The following is a 24,611-nucleotide window of genomic DNA, read 5'->3' as shown; positions in this document are numbered from 1 at the left end:
TGACCTTCCAGTTTGCCTGTCTCAGTCAGCGACAGCTCAGCTCTCATCCTTCCAGCGTCCAGGATGATTCCTGTGAAACTAGTCAGACTCCCCCCACCACACCCCCAACCTAAACCCCTCCCTTGGCTTCCTGTCTCACTCGGCCAAAAGCTTGAAGCCTCCCAGTGTCCCAGCCAGGCAGCCCTCTGGCCCTCGGTCTGGCCGTTTCTCTTCAGGCAGGCTGGCCTTCTCACTTGCCCTCATCTCGCCTCTGTCTGCGCTTTCTCTTTGGCTTGAGAGGCTTTCCCCCAGGATCCACGTGGCTTACTCCTTGCCCCTTCACTCCTCTAGACCCAGATGTCACCTTCTCCAGGAGGCCCTCCCTGATTGCCTGGTTTAAAATTGCAGTCCCCAGCCCGCTTCTCCCAGTCACCCCCCTCCCCCCAGCTTTATTTTCTTGGTCATAATTATTTTTATTTTTGGCTGCACTGGGTCTTGGCTGCTGCATGGACTTGTTTCTAGTTCTGGCGAGTGAGGGCTGCTTTCTGGTTGTGGTCCTTGGGCTTCTCAGTGTGGTGGCTGCCCTTGTTGCAGAGCGCGGGCTCCAGGCTCACAGGCTCATGGTTTTGGTTTCTGGGCTCTAGAGTACAGGCTCGGTAGTTGCGGTGTGTGGGCTTAGTCGCTGCATGGCACGTGGGCTGGACCAGGCGTCGAATCCGTGTCTCCTGCATTGGCAGGCAGATTCTTCACCACTGAGCCACCAGGGAGACACAGCTTTACTTTCTTCATCACCCTCATCTCCGCTGGGCATATTACGTTCTTTCTTTGTGTCTCTCACTGCCAACCTGCACACAAGCTTCCCTCCCCTCCTAGGTCGGGAACTTTTGTCTGTTTTGTTCACTGCTGTATTCCTAGCACCGGGAACAGTGCCTGGCAAATAGGCCAAAAACCTATTCGTTGTTAGTTGTAGAATACTTGTAAATGTAGTCGGTTTTCATTATTTGCGTAGTTATATTGTACAGTCTTCATGAGAACCGAGCCATTGCTCCCAGGAGAAGCATAGGGTTGGGTCCCTTTGAGCCGCTGGTCACAGCGTTTTTGTCGATTGATCAGTCCATAACCTCGTTTTATATGTGTTCTGTTTAAAGACACCTTACTTAATATATACTGTTGATTCATTAGCATTGAACTCACTGCCAACCCACGCTAGCATGCATGTCTGAGCAACTCATATGGGACACACTTGAGGGCAACTCACAGCCTTTCTGTGCTCAGGAACACTAGGCAGCACTTTAGCACCACCCCGGGGACCGTTTCCAGTACCGAAATTACCAACAAAGGGCACAGAAATGCGACAAACTTGGAGCCAGACAGACCACAAAAAGGACACGTGTTTACAGTATGAACTAGTGGTCACCTTGTTTGACCTCAACTGGAATATGCACGTTGAGGAACTCCAAATTTTTGTCACTCTGCATGTCTGCAAATGAGTGAAAAACTGCTGCAAGTTTTGGTTTGGGGGGTTATATCTGGAGTGAATTTGCAATTGTGGAATCTGGAGATAATGAGGATGGACAGTGTTTGCTGAATGAATGAACACATTAATGAACTAACTCTGAGTACGTGCTGCCAGGGTTTTCAAAGTTCTTCCTGCAGAAGTGACAGTCATCTTTATCCTTTGTAGGGAGAAGTCATAAAATGGTATGTGTTTTTGATATCCTTTTGGGGAGAGCAGATTGGCCACAAGGTTAAGAAGATATGTGATTGGTAAGAAAAAGAAATAGTTTATTTCCTTTATTTCTTCATTCTCGGTAACCTCTAGTTTTCCTTAAATAGGTCTCTGAAGAGTAACACAGTGGTTGCAGAGGCTGCTGGGCTTTGTTACGTGATTTCTTTGCTCTAATGCCATGTTTTCAGACATTTAATTTGTCATCTGCCTTGCCAGTGTAATACTTAAGATAATTTGAAAGTAAACACCATGTTTTTAACATTCCCAGATTTGATTTCTTTCTTGGGAATTAAGGCTCAAGATCAATCCAGGAAGGAATCCAGGTTTACTATTTACTGCCTTTCTGTTGCTTTGAGCCACGCATCAGCGTATCTGTCCTCCTGGAGGGGATGGCTCATCCTTTGTCCAGCCCTCCACAGTTAGCTCCTTTGCCCTGGGGAAGGGGGCCTGGCAAGTGGTGGAGAGGGTGGGCTCAGAGGGGCCCGCCTGCCAAATGAGGTGGTACAAGACCACGTGAACCTTTGAGAAACGCAGAGCAGTGTCCCAGCAAGAGTCAGTCTGTGACTGAGTTTTGTCACTAGTGGGGAAATAAGGCCACACCAAAACTCAAAAGAATGGCCTTTTGTTTCCTTATACTCTGGGAAATTTTAGCTGGCCTTGCTTCTTGCTGGGGTAAGGGTGGGACTTGGTTATTTCCTTTGGATCAGTGTTCACCAGAGTTTGATACACAGTCACTGGTGTTATGAAAAGTAATTTTAGGTGTTACATGGGCAAGCTTGTTCTTACTTAATGCTAAGTCGCTGGAGTCGTGTCCGACTCTGTGCGACCCCATAGACGGCAGCCCACCAGGCTCCCCCATCCCTGGGATTCTCCAGGCAAGAATACTAGAGTGGGTTGCCATTTCCTTCTCCAATGCATGAAAGTGAAAAGTGAAAGTGAATTCACTCAGTCGTGTCCGACTCTTCGCGACCGCATGGACTGCAGCCTACCAGGCTCCTCTATCCATGGGATTTGCCAGGCAAGAGTACTGGAGTGGGGTGCCATTGTGTATATTTATTTTTATGTAGATGACAAAAACTATGGCCAACACATAAACCCCTGACTTCACAAATATCATTGCTGAAGATAAAGCTAGAGTAAGAATTTAATTTTGATGGTCAGAGCGTAGAGAGAAATAGAAAGCATGGCATTCAAATACTGAGGCAGCATGGGAGATCTTGCAGCTTGGGAGGTGTGGCCCTGCCTCCTTTCTGACCTGGTGTCACATGTCCCCAGGGGATGTTTACTGTGAAAGTGAAAGAAAGTGAAAATGAAGTCAGTCATGTTGAATTCTTTGCAACCTCATGGACTGTAGCCTACGAGTCTCCTCCATCCATGGAATTTTCCAGGCAAGAGTACTGGAGTGGGTTGCCATTTCCTTCTCCAGGGAATCTTCCTGACCCAGGGATTGAACCCAGGCCTCCCGCTTTGCAAGCACTTTTACTGTCTGAGCCACTGTAGCACGTGTCAAGGGCAAGTGCCAAGAATCCAGAACTTTTTTCTCCCTTGATTTTCTTTTTTTATTTCAAGTTTTTTGTTTTAAAAAAAATGCATTATAATTAGTTGCTTTACAATATTAATTTCAGCTGTAAACCCTGCAAGTCAGCCATATGTATGCGTATATCTCCTCCCTCTGGACCCTTCCTCCCGCTGCCTCATTCCACCCCTCTTGGTCATCACAGAGCCCTGAGCTGGGCCCCCTGTGCTGCACAGCAGCTTCCCACTAGCTAGCTGTTTCACACATAGGAGTGCATATATGTCAGCGCTGCTCTCTCAACTTGTCCTGTCTTCTCCTTCCCTGCCGGAGAAGGCGATGGCACCCCACTCTAGTACTCTTGCCTGGAAAATCCCACGGACAGAGGAGCCTGGTAGGCTGCAGTCCATGGGGTCACGAAGAGTCGGACACGACTGAGCGACTTCACTTTCACGCATTGGAGAAGGAGATGGCACCCCACTCCAGTATTCTTGCCTGGAGAATCCCAGGGATGGGGGAGCCTGGTGGGCTGCCGTCTCTGGGGTCGCACAGAGTCGGACACGACTGAAGCGACTTAGCAGCAGCAGCAGCAGCTTCTTCCCTGCTGTGTCCACGAGCCGTCTCTACATCTGTGTCTCTTATTTCTCTGTCCTTTTTTTTAAGGTAATTACTGTGTGTTCTTTGACTTATACACTCCCAGCTTAAGGGTCATGGTGAATTTAGAACATTGAAATTGGGAATGAGCTTTTAGGAATCATTGAGAGCAGAAATGGAATTTGGAGCCAAGAGAGAGTTGGCTAAATCCGTGGAATTCAGTGGACATTTGTCCAGTGTCCATCTGCAAGGCCTTAGCACGGCCAGGTGCCTGTGTCTGCACCTTTTTCTTCCAGAGGGCTGCTTTTATTCTGGTTTGGAGGAAATGTGCCCAGACGGTGTATTCAGTTTAGCTCTAGTTTTCTATAGCGCTTCTTATAGTTCTGATGGCTGCGGCGCTGTCTCGAATCCTGTCTTCTAGTTACCACTGCCACGTTTACCCCTACCCGAACACAGCCGAGGAGCGCAGAGAGATCCAGGAGGGACTGAATACCCGGATTCAAGATCTTTACACTGTGAGTGAACCAGAAACTTACCTCCTTATCTGAGGGCTTGTGAAACATTTACAAATCCGTTTAGTTTTTTTTTAATATGGAAAATTTTGGTTGTGGACAAATCAAGACGTTTTAGGGAGACTGGAATGTCACCTCCTTTCTCTTCATGGGAGTTTCATTTTAGCAGCCTGTTAGAAACCTAGATGGTTTCTAAATGATGGGGCTTTTTAAAAAAAAAAAGGAGTCTGATTATCTTTGATCTGCTGAAGTGTAATTCTTCATCAGATAGGATGAGTGAGCCCCATGTAAAGTGCTGGCTGTAATTTTACCAGCACTGTTTTAAGTCATCTTTCTGCTTAGAAGTTCAGTCTGACCCATTTGAGCAAAAGAGGGTTTCTTGGCAGAATGGGATGGGAATTGGTGGCTCCTGGGGTTGACAGGAAGTGGGGTGAGGCTGGAGTGGGTAAAAACTAGGGACCTAGGTCTCTGGGCCCAGCTAGGCCATCCTGCTGCTCTGGGGACCACAACACCTCACTGTTCCTGTGCCCTGGGTTCCTGTTCGGGAGAGGCAGCTCCGGGCCTGGAGGAGAAGGACTGAACTTCCTTCCTTCCTGGGGGGGAGAGAGTCCCCCCCTCCCCCCCAGTGGAGGTCAGGTGCCCGGCAGATGCTCCGCTGAGATCCTGTGTGTTTGTCTTCACCCAGGTGCTTCACAAAACCGAGGACTATTTAAGGCAAGTGCTGTGTAAAGCCGCTGAGTCGGTCTACAGCCGCGTGATCCAGGTGAAGAAGATGAAAGCCATTTACCACATGCTGAACATGTGCAGCTTCGACGTGACCAACAAGTGCCTCATCGCCGAGGTCTGGTGTCCTGAGGCTGATTTGCACGAGCTGCGAAGGGCACTGGAGGAGGGCTCGGTGAGGTGGCTCTCCCTTCCCCTCCTCTCTTTCCCCTCCCCTTCCCTCTCTCCCCTTCCCTCTCTCCCCTCCCCTCCCCTCCCCTTCCCTCTCTCCCCTCCCCTCCCCTCCCCTTCCCTCTCTCCCCTCCCTCTCTCCCCTCCCTTCCCCTCCTCTCCCTGCTGGCCCTTTCCTGCCCAAGGTTGGAGTGTATCTCATCAAGCTCAGGGCAATGAGATAGACAGGAGAGGACACTATGTGGATGCTTTTGAACTGAAATTGCAGAGTCACTCACTGGAAGCTCTGTGCACGTGCATTCTTTTTTCCTTAATTGAAGTTTAGTTGCTTTACAGTGTGTTCCTATATATGGCAAAGTGATTTGCACAGGCTTTTAAAGCAAACCTTTCATTTTATGTTGGAATATAACCGATTAACAATGTTGTGATAGTTTCAGATGGACAGCAAAGGGACTCAGCCATGCCTATACAGGTATCCACTCTCCCCCAACCCCCCTCCCATCCAGGTTGCCACATCACATTGAGCAGAGTTCCCTGTGCTGTACAGGAGGTCCTTGTTGGTTATCTGTCTAAATATAGCAGTTGCAGTGGCATTTTTAATTTGCTCGTTTGAGTAAGTAGTTCAGTGACATGTTTTACAAGTCAAAAAAATATTATTAAAGAACCAGTGAAGGGACTTCCTTGTACGCAAAGCCTCAGTTTTGTTCAGTTCCCCTGCTCAAGACAACCCTTGTTTTAGTTTTATTATGTCTTTGAGTTTCTTAATCATAGATCAAATAGGAATATATAAAAGGGGAGAATTCCCTTTCTTCACAATAGATTATGTGCTATTTATACTTTCTTTTCTTTTAAGAGAACTTCCCTGTTTTATAGCTATTTAATATCCAGATGGAATTGTTGTCACATGGTTTATGGAACTAGTCCCTGGTCATTTAGGTGGTTTCCAGCTTTGCGAATACCACCAGCACAGAGACTAACATTTGACCTTTGACAATTCAGACATGCACAGATTTGCCAGATACTGGGTAGATTCCCAGGATGGAATTGCTGGATCAGTTTTGCCAGATACTTGCCAGATGAATGCAACCAATTGTTGCATTTCCCCCTATTTTGAGTGAGGGTGAATATCTTTCTTTCATTAAAAAAAAGAAAAATTTGTTTTATTTTTGGCTGTGCTGGATGTTTGTTGCTGCTCTCGGGCGAGTGGGGGCTACTCTAGTTGTGGTGTGCGTCTCTAGTTGCAGAGCATGGGCTTCGTTGCCCCTAGGCATGTGGTATCTTCCCAGACCAGGGATCAAACCCAGGTCCCCTACACTGGCAGGTAGACTCTTAACCACTGGACCACCAGGGAAGTCCTGAATGTCTTTTTGGATGTTTAAGAGCCTTTGAATTTTCACCTTCTGGTGAGCTCTCTGTTCATATGCTTTGCCCATTTTCCACTTGGGGGTTGGTCCTTTTCTTACTAATTTCCTTAGCTCGTTGTCTGTGATACAGGAACAAATACTCTCCCCCAGTTCTGTCACTTGTCTTATGGTGTTTCTTTCTGTTTGTTTGCTTTGGTCATGCGGAAGTTTTTGGTTAAATATACTTCCATTTATTCAACTTGGTTGAACCCATTAATCTCAGTTCCTGTGGTCTCTGAACTTTGCTTCTGCTGCTAAGTCACTTCAGTCGTGTCCGACTCTGCAACCCCATAGACAGCAGCCCACCAGGCTCCCCCATCCCTGGGATTCTCCAGGCAAGAGTACTGGAGTGGGTTGCCATTCCCTTCTCCATTAAATCATGTGCTGCTGCTGCTGCTGCTAAGTCACTTCAGTCGTGTCAGACTCTGTGCAGCCCCATAGACGGCAGCCCACCAAGCTCCCCGATTCCTGGGATTCTCCAGGCAAGAGTACTGGAGTGGGTTGCCATTCCCTTCTCCATTAAACCATGTGCTGCTGCTGCTGCTAAATCGCTTCAGTCGTCTCCGACTGTGCGACCCCATAGACAGCAGCCCACCAAGCTCCCCCGTCCCTGGGATTCTCCAGGCAAGAATACTGGAGTGGGTGCCATTGCCTTCTTCCTCTGAACTTTGAATAATAGGTTATTCTCACTTTAGGACTATGGGCTCAGTCTCCCGTGTTCCTATGTGAGTTTTTTTTTAATTGGGGTATAGGTGTTTTACAATGTTGTGTTAGTTTCTGCTATACAAGAGGTTTTTCTGTATCAAAACTTAGTTCTTTACTGAAAATAACAGGTTTACATACTTCAACAAAGAAACATGTTTTCTTATGAGCTTTTGGTTAATCACTTTGTTTCTTCACATAATTCTGTGATGGTACAAAAACATCAAAATAATGATGGCATAAAAATAGTTATTCTGGAGTATGGGGCATCTGTTGTATTTGTTTAAAGGTCTAAATGACTCTCATTTATTGAGGTAGCATCAGTTTTGAGAGACATGACTGGTACTTTAGTGCATACGTGTGTATATAAGTAGCCCCAGGGTCGCCAATATAAAACTGGAATTTAGTGGTTTATCTCCTAAAAATGTTCAAGAGAAATTTAGAGATAGCTACAGTATTACCTAATAAAAATGAAATATAGGGAAGGATAAATCAGAATGTCAGTATGGCAACATTTTGGTTTATTTTTGTTTTACTCATCACTGCCCACTTCCCACCACTCAGCCTTGCTGGATTCTTCCTTCTGTAAGACCGCAACCCCCAGGCGTACCCCACCTCCCCACCCCAGGAGCCTCCCTCAGTTCCTCCTGTCACTCCTGCTGTACTTGAACCTCCTGGGGGCTGGTGATCAGTACTTCCCCATGTGGCCCTGCACAGGGCCTTGTCATAGCAGGCCACCAAGATTTGTTGAAAGAGCTCTTGGGTGGTAATTTTTTCTTTTTTTCTTCTTTTCATGTGAAAGAGAGAGAGCGGGGGTACGATCCCCTCATTCATGAACACAATCCCAACAAAAGAAACTCCCCCAACTCTGATCCGTACCAACAAATTCACCGAGGGGTTTCAGAACATCGTGGATGCCTACGGGGTCGGGAGCTACCAAGAGGTGAACCCAGGTTGGAAGCCTGTATTTGCTAGTCTTTATATTTTATGCATTCTGTACATCACTGCTGCTTTTTTTCCCCTATGAGAATGTAATAGATATTTGGAAAAATAGGCTCACTAGTAACTGTTTTGTTATTTAGTTTAAGCTGTTTATTTTATTTTTGAACGTGCCTGGGGGCATGTGGAATCATACTTCCCCCAGCCCGGGGTTAAACCCATGCCCCTGCATTGGAAGCATGCAGTCTTAATCACTGGACCACCAGGGAAGTCCCTAAAGTGTTCTTTTTAACCTGTCAATTCTCTCTTGAGAATTTGGGAGAAAGTCAAGATCATTATATGCGGTCGTGTTTGCATTAACTAGAAATTTCTGCCTCTGCTGCCAATCAGAAATCTCTTTGCTTTTCCTGCAGCTCTCTTCACCATCATCACTTTCCCCTTTTTATTTGCCGTGATGTTTGGAGACTTTGGACATGGTTTTGTGATGTTCTTATTTGCCCTCCTGTTGGTGTTAAACGAAAATCATCCCAGACTAAATCAGTCACAAGAGGTAAAACATAAACCCTCCAGCTCATTATCTCCTGTGAGGTAGCATTAGTAGTGATTACCTTCTCTTTGACTAGAAAAAGAGACATTTAAAAATGTTTCATTTTTGGCGATAACCGAAACCCGAGACCTAGGTGGGGTGGGTCTTCGTTCTTGTGTGATGGCAAGTTCCGTGCCATGAACTTGATTTTTATTTATATATATATGTATTTTTAAGTGTTTGTTTATTTGGCTGTGCTGGATCTTAGTTGCAGCATGCGGGATCTTTAGTTGCAGCATGCAAACTCTTAGTTGCAGCATGTGGGATCTAGTTCCCTGACCAGGGATCAAACCCGGGTCCCCTGCACTGGGAGTGCAAAGTCTTAGCCACTGGACTGCTGGGAACGTCCCCATGAGCTTGATTGTGAGCAGCCTGGAGAGGAGCGGTTAAGAATGTGCCCAGACTAACTCGATCACTTCCGCTCCTGTTCCCCATGGTCCTGTCTCACTCACCACACTTCGCTCCCCACAGATCATGCGGATGTTCTTCAATGGTCGCTATATCCTCCTGCTGATGGGGCTGTTCTCAGTGTACACGGGCCTCATCTACAACGACTGCTTTTCCAAGTCGGTCAACCTCTTCGGCTCCAGGTGGAACGTGTCTGCCATGTACAGCTCCAGTCACAGCCCAGAGGAGCAGAGGAAGATGGTGCTTTGGAAGTGAGTGTCTGCCCAGCTGCCAAATGATGTCTAAGGTAGAGGGCGTCACTCCGAGGCTCCCTCCCCCATCACAGGAGGCCCTCACTCTTCTTTTGTGTTACAGTGACAGCGTCGTCAGGCACCACGGCGTGTTACAGTTGGATCCCAGTGTTCCTGGAGTGTTCCGAGGCCCTTACCCTTTTGGCATTGATCCCGTGAGTATACTCCTCCCCTTAATACCTCAAGTTTCTCGCTAGTACCACCTTATTTTTCAATGAAAAATGTTGTTAGTTTTGACCACTCCGTGTGGCTTACTCCCTTAGGAGTAAGGGCCTTAGTTCCTTGACCAGGGATACCTCAGGGCCCTAATCATTGGACCACCAGGAATTCCCAGGATCACCTAGCTTCAACTGTCACAGAGGTTTCACAGACTGTTGAGCACGGTTCAGGTGGTTGGTTGGTTCTCGGAGGGGGTTTCTGTCTGGATGACAGAGGCCCACCGTGTATTCCGAGTCAGGCTGGTGTGCAGATGAAGCTGACAGTCCGTTTGAGAAGCCAGGATCAGTGCCTGAGTGCAGATCCACGGAGAGCTGGGGTTACAGTCTGTCCTACTCCCTGACCCCTTGATTCTAGTGGAAAGTGCCGTGAAACGTGTGCTGCTGCTTCCGTTTCTTTGTGCACATTGTTTTTTTTATCTTTTGCTTTAGAAAGAAATAGTGTGGAATTTTAGAATGGGAAAGGGAGCTTAAGCTTATCATGGTGCTTATTGAGGTGGTGGTTTGAAAGGGGAAAAGTGTGGGGAGAAGGAAAGAGAGGCAGTGGCTCTGGGGCTGGGGCTGTCCCCACCCTACCCGCCCCGCCATGGGGCTCGGCAGGCGGCTGCTTATGAGGCCCAGGCAGCATCTCTCTAGACTCGGGGTTCTTCTCAAGGAATCTCAGCCTTAAGAGAAGAGCTTAGAAACTACCTCAGGGGACTTCCTTGGTGGTCCAGTGTCTCAGACTCTGCCATCCTGATGCAGGGAACCTGGGTTCGATCCCTGACCAGGGAACTAGATCTCACATGCCACAGCTAAGAGTTCACGTGCCGCAAGTAAAGATCCTGCATGCTGCAGCTAAGACTGGGCGCAGCCAAGTAAATAAAGCTGCGTCAGAATTGGTTTGGAGGGAGGTGATACAGTAGTGAAAAGAACGCACTGACAGGAGTCTATCATCCCCTTATCTGAGCTTTCCAAGGGAACCTCTCTCCTAATTGTTTATTCTTGTCTCTAAATATAATTTACATAATTGAATAGTGTTGCCTCAAGTCTTAATACGATAGGAAACTTGAAAAGGCTTGACCAGGGTTTTCCCTAAGGAATAGCACTTTTATCCTAAGGCAGTTGAAGGGAGTTAAAGTTTTCTTTTTTGGTGTTTTGTTTTGTCTTTAGATTTGGAACTTGGCCACCAATCGTCTCACTTTTCTAAACTCTTTCAAAATGAAGATGTCTGTGATTTTAGGGATTACTCACATGACTTTTGGAGTCATTCTGGGAATATTTAACCACTTGTAAGTACAGATTTTTTTAAAAACCAGTATTTATAAATCAAGTTGTTGGTATTAATATTTCTTAACCTTTGCTTGATGATAGACTGCCTAGATCTTAAAGGGAGCCAGTATGGGGGTATGTCGTATTCATATGCTCCTGTTTTGATGATCCGTTTTTTGGCGGCTTCTTTAATGGCAGTCCACTCCAGTACTATTGCCTGGAAAATCCCATGGACAGAGGAGCCTGGTGGCTACAGTCCATGGGGTCGCAAAGAGTCGGCACGACTGAGCGACTTCACTTTCACTTTCATTTGATTCAGCAAATATTTGTTGAGCATATAGAATGTGCCTGGCACTGTTAGGGGTTGAACAGAGAGATCAGAAAAAAGTTTTCACCCTCATGGAGTTAATGTTCAAGTGAGGGAGACATGCAGCATGTTCATTCACATTTATTTCCAGAGGTGATTTTTGTCATATTCTTTTTTATTTTATAAATCAAAAACTTTTGGTTTGTTTCTTACAGCTGGTATATTAGAAGTAAGAGATGATGTCTTTTTTCTTCTAATTGAACCTGAAAGGGAAAGACTAGTCTTCTCTCCTGTCCTCACATCTTTTTGTGATTATATCTGGATCATAACACAGATGATGTGATTCTGAGATAGGCTGTGTCACAGAGAATTTAAGATTAATTTCCTCTTTACTTTTTATCTTAGTCCAGCTGCGTGCTGCCACTAAGACCCAGTGCAGCCAAATAATAAATGTTAAAACATTTGTTCATGGGTTAATCAATTCTGTTTTTTGCCCTAGGCATTTCAGGAAGAAGTTCAATATTTGTCTGGTTTCCATACCAGAACTGCTCTTCATGCTCTGCATCTTTGGATACCTTATATTTATGATCATCTATAAGTGGCTGGTTTATTCAGCCGAAACCTCCAGAACTGCTCCTAGCATTCTGATTGAATTTATTAGCATGTTTTTATTCCTGGCTAGTGACACAGGTGGTCTTTACCCAGGGCAGGTAAACAATCTTTTTTTTTTCCTTCCCCCATTCTTAGGAACTCAAGGGAAGTCCTCATGAGAGCCTTTTTGTTTCGATCAGTAGAGTGATTAAAGGTGCTTCCCACAGCCTCCCAGGCACTGAGCGGCTTTCTGTTTCTCTCTGTTATCACGGGGGTGTCATTCTGCCATGAGTGCTATCGCCAGGGCTCTGGTCAGACTGTAATCCAGACTTGCTGCCACTCCTTAGCTGTCAGAAGTGGTGGGGAAAGAATGTGTTACTGGAAGGTTCCCGAGTACTGCTCATCCATCTGTCTTTCCAGTTTTTTCTTTTCTCTTTTTTTTTTTTTCCAGTTTTTTTCTTTTTAAATAATTTTATTTATTTATTTATATTTAAATAATACCACTGAGCCACCAGGGGAAGCCCCTCCGGTTTCTTTAAAGTCAGTCTCTGACTCAGCCAGGCTTTCAGAGAACTGGCAGTTGGACCGTGGCATATGGTCCTCTCCAGAAATGACTTTTCTGTGTAGATGCACGTTTGTGTGATGCCACCCATATCAGCTATGAGTTTAAGAAACAAAAGGTAAAGACCCTCTGACAAATATAATTTAGCTTGCGTTTACTTTACGTTCCTTGCTAAAAGACATTCTGCTTGATTGTCACTAGTTTCAGCGTACCAATGACACTGTTGGTACGTCTTTGCATTTCAACCGGCTTCCTCCCCGTCTGCACCAACAGGAGCATATCCAGAGGCTGCTGCTGGTCATCACAGTGTTGTCAGTCCCCGTGCTTTTCTTGGGAAAACCACTCTTTCTGCTGTGGCTGCACAGGGGGCGCAATTGTTTTGGGGTCAGCAGGGTAAGTGTGAGTTCGGATGCGTGTTTGTTGATGGTGAGCAAAGTCTGTTTTTAGCTGTGCAAAGTTTTGTAAGGAAAACACCTTTCAGGAATGCCAGTGGCTAAGACTCCATGCTTCCTCTGCGGCGGGCATTGGTTCAGTCCCATCAGGGAACTAAAGTCCTGCTTGCTGTGCAGTGCAGCCAAAGAAATAAATAAATAGATTTGGAAAAAAACAGAGCACCTTCCACGGGGTCCAGGCTTTGATTTAAAAGCTAAGGCTTCCCTCACTGAGCACTCTGGGGTTGGCTGTTCTGCAGAGGCATGGTGCCAGGAACCTGCACATCTGGGCATGGGAAACTGGTCCCCCTTTTATGAACCCCAAACCTGACAGGAGCTTGCACTGAAATCTTTCAGTGATGCTGGTCATAACTACAGTGTTTTTCTTCCTTATTCTTGCCTCTTCATTTTTTAAAGTGCTTTTAAAATTTAAGTAACATAATTACAGGAAATGTGGGAAATACAGAAAATAGTGCCTTGAAGTTTTCCTATATAGTTACAAACAGTGTTAACCATTTGTTGAGTTTCTTTTCAGACTGTTTTCTTGTTTGTCTGTATTTCTTTTTTTTAAAAATTCTGGTGCTGGGGTGGGGGAAATATTGTGGTAAAATACACGTGATGTAAATTTTCCATCCTCACCGGTTTTAGGTGCACAGTTCAGTGTACACCTAAAGTACACACTGGCATTAAGTATTTCACACTGTGCATACAGCCTCCCACCCATCTCCAGAACTCTTCCATCTAAACTTCCATCTAAACTGAGACTTCATATCCATTAACACTAATTCCCCACTTCCTCTCGTCCCAGCCCTTGGCAACTACCCTTCTACTTTGTGTGTATATGAATTTGACTGCTTTAGGTATCTCATACAAGTGGAATCAGGTAATATTCTCCTTCTATTTTAGCATAATGTCCTCAAGATTGATCCATGTTGTAACCTGTGTCTGAATTTCCTTCCTGGGAATTCCCTGGCGGTCCACCAGTTGTGGCTCTGTGCTCACTGCTGAGACTTGCCTGGGTACAATCCCTAGATGAGGAACTGAGATCCCACAAGCTATGTGGTGCCAAAAATAAAAAAGGAAGAGAAAGAATTTCCTTCCTTTTTTTTTTCCCCCACTTTTTGACTGCATTCCATAGTATGTGGGATCTTTGTTCCCTGACCAGGGATTGAACCTGTACCCCTTGCATTGGAAGATGGAGTCTTAACCACCAGACCACTATGGAGGACCCTTCCTTCCGTTTTAAGGCTGAATAATATTCCATTGTTTGGATAGACTGCATTTTGTTTCTCAGTTCATCCACAAATGGGCACTTAGGTTGTTTTCACCTTTTAGCTGCTGTGAACAATGCTGCTCTGAATGTGGGTATAAAAATATCCATTGGAGTCTTTAGCTTTTAGTTCTTCTGGGTATATACTAGAAATGGTCGTTCTTTGTTTAATGTTTTGGGGAGCCACTGAACTGTTCCACAGTGGCTACACCATTTTACATTCCCATCAGCAATGCACAAGAGTTCTTCCACACCCTAATCAACACTTATGTATTCTCTGTTTTTTTAACAACAGCCATCCTAGTGGATATAATATGCTTATTTTCTTTTAAAGGGCTTTTTATTCCTGAAGAGCTGAGTCTTTTACAGAGTTGAAGGGGTTCTAACTTTGATGTTGTCACAACCTTGTGATTTTAAAGGCACTGACTCTGCTTTCTTTGGGTTGTTTTTAGAGTGGCTACACACTTGTAAGGAAAGATAGCGAGGAAGAAGTTTCTTTGCTGGGAAGCCAAGACATAGAAGAGGGGAACAACCAAATGGAAGATGGATGTAGAGAAGTGATGTGTGAAGAGGTAACCTTTTCAGTTACTGTTGTTGATGTGAGGAGCCAGACTTGCAGAGATGATCGTCACAACGAGAGTGATAAGAATCACCTTTTTTTTAAAAATTAATTTTTACTGGAGTCTAGTTGACTTACCATCTGTGCTAATTTCAGATATACAGCAAATTGCATCAGTTATACATACACATACCAGTTCAGTTCAGTTGCTCGGTTTTGTCTGACTCTCTGCGACCTCATGGACTGCAGGACGCCAGGCTTCCCTGTCCATCACCAACTCCCAGAGTTGCTCAAACTCGTGTCCATCGAGTCAGTGATGCCATCCAGCCTCTCGTCCTCTGTTGTCCCCTTCTCCTCCTGCCTTCGAGCTCTCCTAGTATCAGGGTCTTTTCCGATGAGTCAGCTCTTTGCATCAGGTGGCCAAAGTATTGGAGCTTCAGCTTCAGCATCAGTCCTTCCAATGAATATTCGGGACTGATTTCCTTTAGGATGGACTGGTTTGATCTCCTTGCAGTCCAAGGACTCTCAAGAGTCTTCTCAAACACCACAGTTCAACAGCATTAATTCTTTGGTGCTCAGCTTTCTTTATATGTATCCATTTAGATTCTTTTCCAATATAGGTCATCACAGAGCACTGAGTAGAGTTCCCTGCGGTATACAGGAGGTCCTTATTAGTTGTCTGTTTTGTATATAGTAGTGTGAATATGTCAATCCCAGTATCCCAGTTTATCCTTTCCCCCACTGTCCCTTGGTAACCATACTTTTATTTTCTCTATCTGTGACTCTGTTTCTATTCATTGATAGTAATCATCTTAAACATCAAAATTCAAAGCAAAACAACCGTTCCTCAAAGCTTTCCAAATACTGTTCTCTTCATAGAATTGTCATCATAAGGATTTGGGGTTAACATTTTGTGGTTCTCAGTCTTATAATGGGATTTATAGCATTAACATCACAAGTTGTGATATTAAATGACTTAAGGTGCTGTGAACATTGCTTTCAGAAGATTCTCATCTCCATGAGAACTTCTCCATAGTTGTAAGAAAGAGACCCTGTTCACACTGGCTTCAGGGGGATTCTGCTGGCTCAGGTCAGGATGAGGGGAGAGTGGGCCTCAGGCTGTTGGGGCTCTGGATTCCAATCCCAGCAAGTCTAGCTTGGGTTTTCTTTGCAAGTTTGCTTCACATTCTGAAGCCAGTTGGCCCCACGATGTTGGAACTGTAGCCACAGCGAGCACTGGGCTCATTTTCTTCAGTCTTTCAATCAGAGAAAAGCCGTGAAGAAGAATCCTAAGGAAGTGCTGTGATCGGCCTGGCTGGCGTCACTCGCCATCCCCAAACCAGTGACTGCTGTAGCTGTCTGCACGGGCTGCCACAGCCACACACTCGGGGGCTTGAACTGGAGAAATTTATTTCTCACGGTTTTGGAGGCCAGATATCCAAGGGCAAGGTGTTGGCAGGGTCAGTTTCTCCTGGGGCTTCTCTCTGTGGCTGTGTCCCCACGTGGCCTTATTGCTGTGCATGCATCTCTGTTGTCTCTTCTTATAAAGACATCAGTCCTACTGGATCAGGCCCCAACCTTAGACCTCATTTAACACTTATCACCTCTTTGAAGGCCCCGTCTCCACACATACTCATATTGGGGATTAGGGCTTCAACGTACGACTGTTGGACGGGACACATTTTAGCTAATAATGACTGGCTATGGATCCAAACACCGTCTTCCAACAATACAAGAGAAGACTCTACACATGGACGTCACCAGATGGTCGACACCGAAATCAGATTGATTATATTCTTTGCAGCCAAAGATGGAGAAGCTCTATACAGTCAACAAGAACAAGTCCGGGAGCTGACTGTGGCTCAGATCATGAACTCCTTATTGCCAAATTCAGACTTAAATTGAAGAATGTAGGGAAAACCACTAGACCATTCAGTTATGACCTAAATCAAATCCCTTATTATACAGTGGAAGTGAGAAATAGATTTAAGGGACTAGATATGATAGATAGGAGTGCCTGATGAACTATGGACGGAGGTTTGTGACATTGTACAGGAGACAGATCAAGACCATCCCCATGGAAAAGAAATGCAAAAAAGCAAAATGGCTGTCTGGGGAGGCCTTACAAATAGCTGTGAAAAGAAGAGAAGCGAAAAGCAAAGGAGAAAAGGAAAGATACACCCATCTGAATGCAGAGTTCCAAAGAATAGCAAGGAGAGAGAAGAAAGCCTTCCTCAGCGATCAGTGCAAAGAAATAGAGGAAAACAACAGAATGGGAAAGACCAGAGATCTCTTCAAGAAGATTAGAGATACCAAGGGAACATTTCATGCAAAGATGGGCTCAATAAAGGACAGAAATGGTATGGACCTAACAGAAGCAGAAGATATTAAGAAGAGGTGGCAAGAATACACAGAAGAACTGTACAAAAAAGATCTTCACGACCCAGATAATCATGATGGTGTGATCACTCACTTAGAGCCAGACATCCTGGAATGTAAAGTCAAGTGGGCCTTAGAAAGCATCACTATGAACAAAACTAGTGGAGGTGATGGAATTCCAGTTGAGCTCTTTCAAATCCTGAAAGATGATGCTGTGAAAGTGGTGCACTCAATATGCCAGCAAATTTGGAAAACTCAGCAGTGGCCATAGGACTGGAAAAGGTCAGTTTTCATTCCAATCCCAAAGAAGGGCAATGCCAAAGAATGCTCAAACTACCGTACAATTGCACTCATCTCACACGCTAGTAAAGTAATGCTCAAAATTCTCCAAGCCAGGCTTCAGTAATATGTGAACTGTGAATTTCCAGATGTTCAAGCTGGATTTAGAAAAGGCAGAAGAACCAGAGATCAAATTGCCAACATCCGCTGGATCATGGGAAAAACAAGAGAGTTCCAGAAAAACATCTATTTCTGCTTTATTGACTATGCCAAAGCCTTTGACTGTGTGAATCACAATAAACTGGAAAATTCTGAAAGAGATGGGAATACCAGACCACCTGACCTGCCTCTTGAGAAACCTATAAGCAGATCAGGAAGCAACAGTTAAAACTGGACATCGAACAACAGACTGGTTCCAAATAGGAAAAGGAGTATGTCAAGGCTGTATATTGTCACCCTGCTTATTTAACTTCTATGCTGAGTACCTCATGAGAAACGCTGGGCTGGAAGAAGCACAAGCTGGAATCGAGATTGCCGGGAGAAATATCAATAACCTCAGATATGCAGATGACACCACCCTTATGGCAGAAAGTGAAGAGGAACTCAAAAGCCTCTTGATGAAAGTGAAACTGGAGAGCGAAAAAGTTGGCTTAAAGCTCAACATTCAGAAAACTAAGATCATGGCATCCGGTCCCATCACTTCATGGGAAATAGATGGGCAAACAGTGGAAACAGTGTCAGACTTTATTTTTTTGGGCTCCAAAATCACTGCAGATGGTGACTGCAGCCATGAAATTAAAAGACACTTACTCCTTGGAAGAAAAGTTATGACCAACCTAGATAGCATATTGAAAAGCAGAGACATCACTTTGCCAACTAAGGTCCGTCTAGTCAAGGCTATGGTTTTTCCTGTGGTCATGTATGGATGTGAGAGTTGGACTGTGAAGAAGGCTGAACGCTGAAGAACTGATGCTTTTGAACAGTGGTGTTGGAGAAGACTCTTGAGAGTCCCTTGGACTGCAGGGAGGTCCAACCAGTCCATTCTGAAGGAGATCAGCCCTGGGATTTCTTTGGAAGGAATGATGCTAAAGCTGAAACTCCATTACTTTGGCCACCTCATGCGAAGAGTTGACTCACTGGAAAAGACTGATTGCTGGGAGGGATTGGGGGCAGGAGGAGAAGGGGACGACAGAGGATGAGATGGTTGGATGGCATCATGGACTTGATGGACGTGAGTCTGTGAACTCCAGGAGTTGGTGATGGACAGGGAGGCCTGGTGTGCTGCGATTCATGGGGTCGCGAAGAGTCAGACACAAGTGAGTGACTGAACTGAACTGAACTGAACTGATGGATCCAGGGTGAGACGGGAGCAGAAGCATCTCCTCCCAGGGAAGGGGAGCACAGTCCTGTTGGACAGAACCAGCGTGTCTGCTGCTCTTGGCTGCTTTATTTTCTTGGAAACTCTTTGGCTGTTCAATGAAGACTAAACAAGATTTCTTTCAGTTAGCCTTTTGTAATTATTATGTAATTTAGTGCTTTAATTTGAGACAATAATTAACTTTCTAAGGTCATGAAAACACAGAAAGCAGACCTGGAAGAACGTGAGAGGTGTCTTGCCCAGAGTTCTAGTCTTTTCACTGGTAGGGACTCTTTATAGTTTCTTGTTCTCAGGCTTGTATTAAGATGCTCTTATCCATTAAACACACATACATTCACAATATTCTAATCTTGTGGTTGGTGGATGCCTGGTTTTCATGATACGTTTTATAATTACTAAGAGCAGCTCAAGAACCTCATTGGGCTGTCTGAGGGCCATGGCAGTTGTGGCATCAGAGTTCCGGAGTTCCGGTCCAGCGCCCTCAGCTCACCTGTGGGGTGACATCCTGGGGACAGGGGAGTGGGAGCTCTGTAGACCGAAAGCTGGGTAGTGGCAGAGCTGTGAGCAGAACTCAGATCGCGTGACTCCCTGTCCCTCACGCTCCAGCATGTCCTCAGCCGCATTCCAGAAGCCAGGCCTGTCACTGTCGTGCATGTCATGTACAGAATCTAACCCACGTTGTGTCATCTCTCGTAGTTTGATTTTGGAGAAATATTAATGACCCAAGTAATTCATTCCATCGAGTACTGTCTGGGATGCATCTCTAACACTGCTTCGTACCTGAGGCTCTGGGCACTCAGTTTGGCTCACGCACGTAAGTTTCTGGTTTGACCTGCAGTTCCCAAACTCTGGGCCAGGACACCCCTCAGCACCTCAGTTAACTTATGGGGCACTGTGGGACACCAGAAAATTTTGATGGAAAGGGCACTGTCTATGATACTATGTGAATGGGGACTGTTAGGTTGTTTGGACTTGACTACTTACTGCCCTGGTCTCCTGGGTATTTCTTTTGACTTCAGGGTACTGTGGGAAAATTCACTGGGACACGAGTTGTTTTCAGGACCGAAAAGGCTTAGGAACCTCTGGCATAAGCATTTTACTCCCTCTGCTCTGACCATCATTATTTTTGTTTTTATTGTTACTTTAATTCAGCCCTGCCTTACCAAGTGTGATGGTCTAGTTATGTCAAGCAAGTCCTGAAACGATGCTCATGAATAGTTTTGATTACAGATAGTTCTTCTTGTGCATGCTCTGGTGATGCATGGATTTCAGGTACCTCCATTTACTTAAGTCTCACCAGCCACCCAAAAACACGGTTGAAATTTCAGTTTCTACGATAAAATCTGAGTATATGGGTACAAAGCGCAGGCTCCACTGCTGGCCTTTTAGCCTACAAGTCACTACGTAAATAATACACACGCACTTCATGAGCAGAAACCAGCGACATCACTTTTTCAGAGCCTGTTGTGATTGGTCCCTGTTTCTTCATTTCCTTATGCATTTATAAACAAGAATAAGAGAGTGTTTTCATGTTTTGATAATTTTGAGAGGTCCCAGAACAACTGTCATTTTCCCCATTGGTCCCTGAACCTGCTGCTCAGTTCGTGCCCAGACAGCAAAGTGCATGGTGGGGTTGCCTCCTGTGGGCCAGTGGTAAACTCACCTGGCATTTAAAAACGGATCCCTGAACTGAGGGAATTGGCCAACAAAGATGAAAAAATGCACCAGAGAAACAAACAGTGATATGTTGGAAGTGAAATGCCAACAATGTAAGAGGAGTTTAGGAGAAAGAGCTGACGTGGGGCTGTGACACTGCTGCTGTTCGAGAGGTGCAGTTTGCAGCAGGGGAACTTAGTAACGCACGGAAGATGCCGGCTTCCCAGCCGTGATGCCGCAGAAGCTCCAGGAGGTAGTTCAGGACTTGGAAGGTGCAAAGCACACTGTAGAAGCTGATCCAAACTTGGAAAAGAGTAGACAGCATGCTAGGTATTAGGGAGAAGGCTTGCTCTGTGTCTAGGTGCCTGGCTTTCCCAGGTCACGTGAGAAGAAGGCTGTTCAAATCACCCTTGATAAGTTCTTCTTACCAAATCCTCCCAACCAATTTAATACTCAGTGTTTCTAACGTTTAAAAGATAGATTCGCTCTCTTTTTTTCATTTCCTTATGCATTTATAACCAAGAATAAGAGTGTTTTAATGTTTTGACAGTAATTTTGAAAGGTCCCGGAACAACTGTCATTTTCCCCGTTGACCATTAAGGATGCTTTCGCTGGTCACTGTTCTGCCCCTGCTCCGTTGTGCAAAGACTATCTGTACTTGTGAAAAATCACCAGGTGATAGAGGTGTTCTTTTGCTGGTTGGTACACTGATATTTTTATAAGCATAGCCGCAAGTTGAGACTTTTCTGGTTGGAGGGGATGCTGTGGTCCACCATCTTCTACTGCAGAGGAGGAGACTAAGGCCCAGTGAGGTTCGGTGCTGGCGCTGGATCACCCGCCTGATCAGTTAGTGGCTGAGTCAGGACTGATGCCCAGCTTGCCACTGCCTGATCCAGGGCTGCACTGGGACCGAGCCAGCCAGACCCCCTTCTGGGTCAAGATCTCTCCTTGGCAGGCAGGCAGACCTCTGATTTCTCTGCAATGTCAAGTCATCCACATTTGAGATGATCAAGTTGCTCAAGTAATTTTTACATGAGGAGCAGATTATATCTTTATGGGTGTGTGTTTATTTTAGAGAGAACAATTCAAAATTTCTCAGAAGGAAACTCAGTCTAGCTAGCTAATGGAAGTGACTCACTGAAGGTCAACAGAGGTTAACTCTGCAGAATGCTTCCCATGCAGAGTTGTCCGAGGTCCTGTGGGCCATGCTGATGCACGTCGGCCTCCGGGTAGACACAACCTACGGGGTCTTGGTGCTGCTCCCGGTGATCGCTCTCTTTGCAGTATTGACAGTCTTCATCCTTTTGATCATGGAAGGGCTTTCTGCATTTCTTCACGCCATCCGCCTCCACTGGTGAGTTTGGAATTGAGCTTCAGAACTGTTATTTAAGACAGTAACACTCCCCCCCCCCAATATATATACACATAAAACATTTCCAGTAATATGTGTACATACATTATTTAGGCTAGTTCTTTCCTTCCCAGTATTGGGATCTGTATTCTGATCCCCTGAGTTAAAATTCTATTTTGTTTCTGAACTATTGTCCCTGACATGTAAAAAGCGAGTTTATACTTGATGAATAATTATGTGTATTTAATATTTTCAACTTATTTTGGGTCTGACAAGTTACTTTATCTCATTGTAAGCCATATTTCTTAATGTTTTACAATATATATCAGATTACTTGTCTGTGTGTGCAGTTACGAGGAGAGAGAGGTTCCTGATTTTCGTGTGAATGTCCATAGAGTGGGAGGTAACATGAGGTGTCAGCATTTCCTTCATGAGAAAGCCAACAAAGGGTCAGTGTGTGTGTGTGTTTTACCTCAGTAAAAGTATTTGTGCCAAGAGCATGTATGGAATGAAGCACGTTTGGAAGTACAGGAACTTTTTTTTAACTTAGTAAATGTTGTTTTAAGAAATGTAGGAAATGTTATTCAGAGTCTTTCATTAATACTTTTTTTTTTTTTTTTTAGGGTAGAATTTCAGAACAAATTCTACGTTGGTGCAGGCACCAAATTTGTTCCTTTCTCATTCAGATTACTTTCTTCAAAGTTCAGTGATGACCTGGCGTGATCATATTGAAGTATCCAACAAGCTTTCAGATTTATGGAGAATTATCATGTTGTAGAATTCCTTATGTTAAATTGATGATAGGAAAAATTCCATCTTCATCGATTGCCTTATGAGATAGCCAAATCTGTAAGATATACCTCTTTCTCATATGTTAAGTATTTTGTAAACTTTGTCAATTTCAGATATATAAATTTCTTTTAGTTTTTATGATGAGCAAATGTAAGTTCATGCAAAAGTTATGTTATGGTTGTTTTTAAAAATACAGGCGTGGGAGAGAGAAGCCAATTTTGAATGGCAAATTGAAAATAGTCTTAGATATTTGATTCCTTTTCATTTTATTGAAAAAAAAAAAAAAAAGCTAGAGTTATTCTGTCACCTGAAGTTGTCAGATAATATTTTCCAACAGCTGAAGCTAAGTAGTTTTAAAAATTTTAATGACAGATAATCAAAAGATTCACATTTATTATATTTTGCTTAATTAAAAGTATGCAAACTTTTTCATTGTATGCTATCTAGAATTATAAGTAGAATTATTTGTACAGTTTTGTCTTGTTTTAATAATTGGAGAAAATGGGATAAAATAACATGCAACAATATGTTTATCCCACTTGTATATTTTTTTAAAGACTTTTATCCTGTTATCCTTACATAAAACCAATTATGATAATTGTATATTTGAGAAGATAAACTGTGTACTGAGCCTTAAAATCCAGTGTGACTTTAGAAGACATAATATGGATATGATTTGAATTTAGTTGCCTGATGTTCCTGAACCAAAAAGGGTTTATACTGAGTGAAGAAGGAAAGGTAAAAAGTAGTATTTTGTATATTTTTATAATAAAATATAAATTAAGATATTTTACCATGAAGAGGTCGCACCTGTCCTTGAGAACAGTATAATTATAATTCAGACTAATTCTAAATAAATGTGTGATAAAGGCACTTAAACTTTTTAAAACTACTAAGATCAGTTGAAAACCAATTCTTACTAAGCCATTATGTATAATCTTCAGTTTAAATTCATCTTTTCACTTGACATTTGAGTCAGTCCAGTTGAACATTTTGATCTGTCCTGTATTCTTATGTTATGTTCATTTTTCATATTTTACTGTGACAGGTTTTAGATATTTATTTTCAAAAAGAAACCTGCAGTGTTTTCCCTTTCTTAACATTTTGAGTAATTCACATGAAGAGACCTTCTTGTCTCCTTCACCCTCGCTGGTAGGAGAGAGTTTGGGACTTTCATTACAAGCTAAGATCATGGTGGCCCTGAATTTAAGTGTATCTTTTCAGGTGATTTCAAGGCCTGTTTGCTGAGGGGCATGAACCGAACATCATGACGTAACTGTGACTCTAACATTAAACCTTCTTAATTGTAGTCAAGATTCCACGCTACTCCTCCATGAGATGTTGTCCCTCATCTTAAAATGTCAAACAAAATGATGCTGATGAAACTTAAAAATGATTCTGCTCTCAATGTTAAGTTTCCCCAGAAAGAAACAAGGTTGGACACTTCTGGTGGGTAAATACAAAATGTGGTTAATGCCTTGCGGGCTCAGACTTGTCTCTTACAAGTTCTTAATTTTTATTATTTTACTGCAAGGGTTTATTGTAATAAGATAGCTAATTCATTTTTAGGAAACCAACAATTTCAGGGCACTGTTGACTGACTAGTAAATAGGAAACCTACAGGATCTGCCAGAATTCTTTTCCACCCCTCACTGGCAGTTGTCAGGGGGACCACTTTACCTTTATCAGGGCATAGAACAGAAAGTGAAGAGTCACTTTTCAGTTGAAACCTATGTAGTAGTTCTGTAGAATTTAATGGTATTATTAAACACAAATTATTAGTTCTAATTTTTGTGAAAGAACTCTCAAGAATTAGAGTTTGATGACATCTTGTAGGCTTCAGGGTAAATTTTCTTTCTTTATATAGTTATTGGTTCTAATGTCACGTGACCAGAGCTGTTGCTCTGTTTTGTTTGCAAGTGATTTGGTAGAAGTATTATGTATACGGTTGTTAAGAAGTAACTTCGTTCCTGTGATGGCAAACTTCCAGAGGAAAAACAGTCAATTGTCTGGATGATGCCAAGTATCTGTTTATTTCGCT

At 43.9% G+C, this 24,611-nt stretch overlaps 1 protein-coding gene across 1 annotated transcript in view; it reads left to right on the top strand.

Moving 5' to 3' along the window:
- The window catches only part of ATP6V0A2 (ATPase H+ transporting V0 subunit a2), a 40,895-nt gene extending 18,048 nt beyond the window's left edge, over positions 1-22,847 (top strand). The window contains exons 7-20 of the mRNA XM_052655058.1: positions 1,664-1,746; positions 4,237-4,330; positions 5,013-5,225; positions 8,129-8,279; positions 8,679-8,815; positions 9,323-9,510; positions 9,614-9,704; positions 10,917-11,035; positions 11,822-12,032; positions 12,749-12,868; positions 14,629-14,748; positions 19,468-19,585; positions 21,610-21,781; positions 22,402-22,847. Coding sequence (XP_052511018.1) covers positions 1,664-1,746; positions 4,237-4,330; positions 5,013-5,225; positions 8,129-8,279; positions 8,679-8,815; positions 9,323-9,510; positions 9,614-9,704; positions 10,917-11,035; positions 11,822-12,032; positions 12,749-12,868; positions 14,629-14,748; positions 19,468-19,585; positions 21,610-21,781; positions 22,402-22,501 — 1,917 coding nt within the window. The 3' untranslated portion in view covers positions 22,502-22,847. The remainder of the gene's footprint in view (positions 1-1,663; positions 1,747-4,236; positions 4,331-5,012; positions 5,226-8,128; positions 8,280-8,678; positions 8,816-9,322; positions 9,511-9,613; positions 9,705-10,916; positions 11,036-11,821; positions 12,033-12,748; positions 12,869-14,628; positions 14,749-19,467; positions 19,586-21,609; positions 21,782-22,401) is intronic.
- Positions 22,848-24,611: the final 1,764 nt, after the last annotated feature.

Source organism: Budorcas taxicolor, chromosome 17 (assembly GCF_023091745.1).
Source record: "Budorcas taxicolor isolate Tak-1 chromosome 17, Takin1.1, whole genome shotgun sequence".
Lineage (NCBI taxonomy): Eukaryota > Metazoa > Chordata > Mammalia > Artiodactyla > Bovidae > Budorcas > Budorcas taxicolor.
This window is presented reverse-complemented; position numbering and strand designations above follow the sequence as displayed.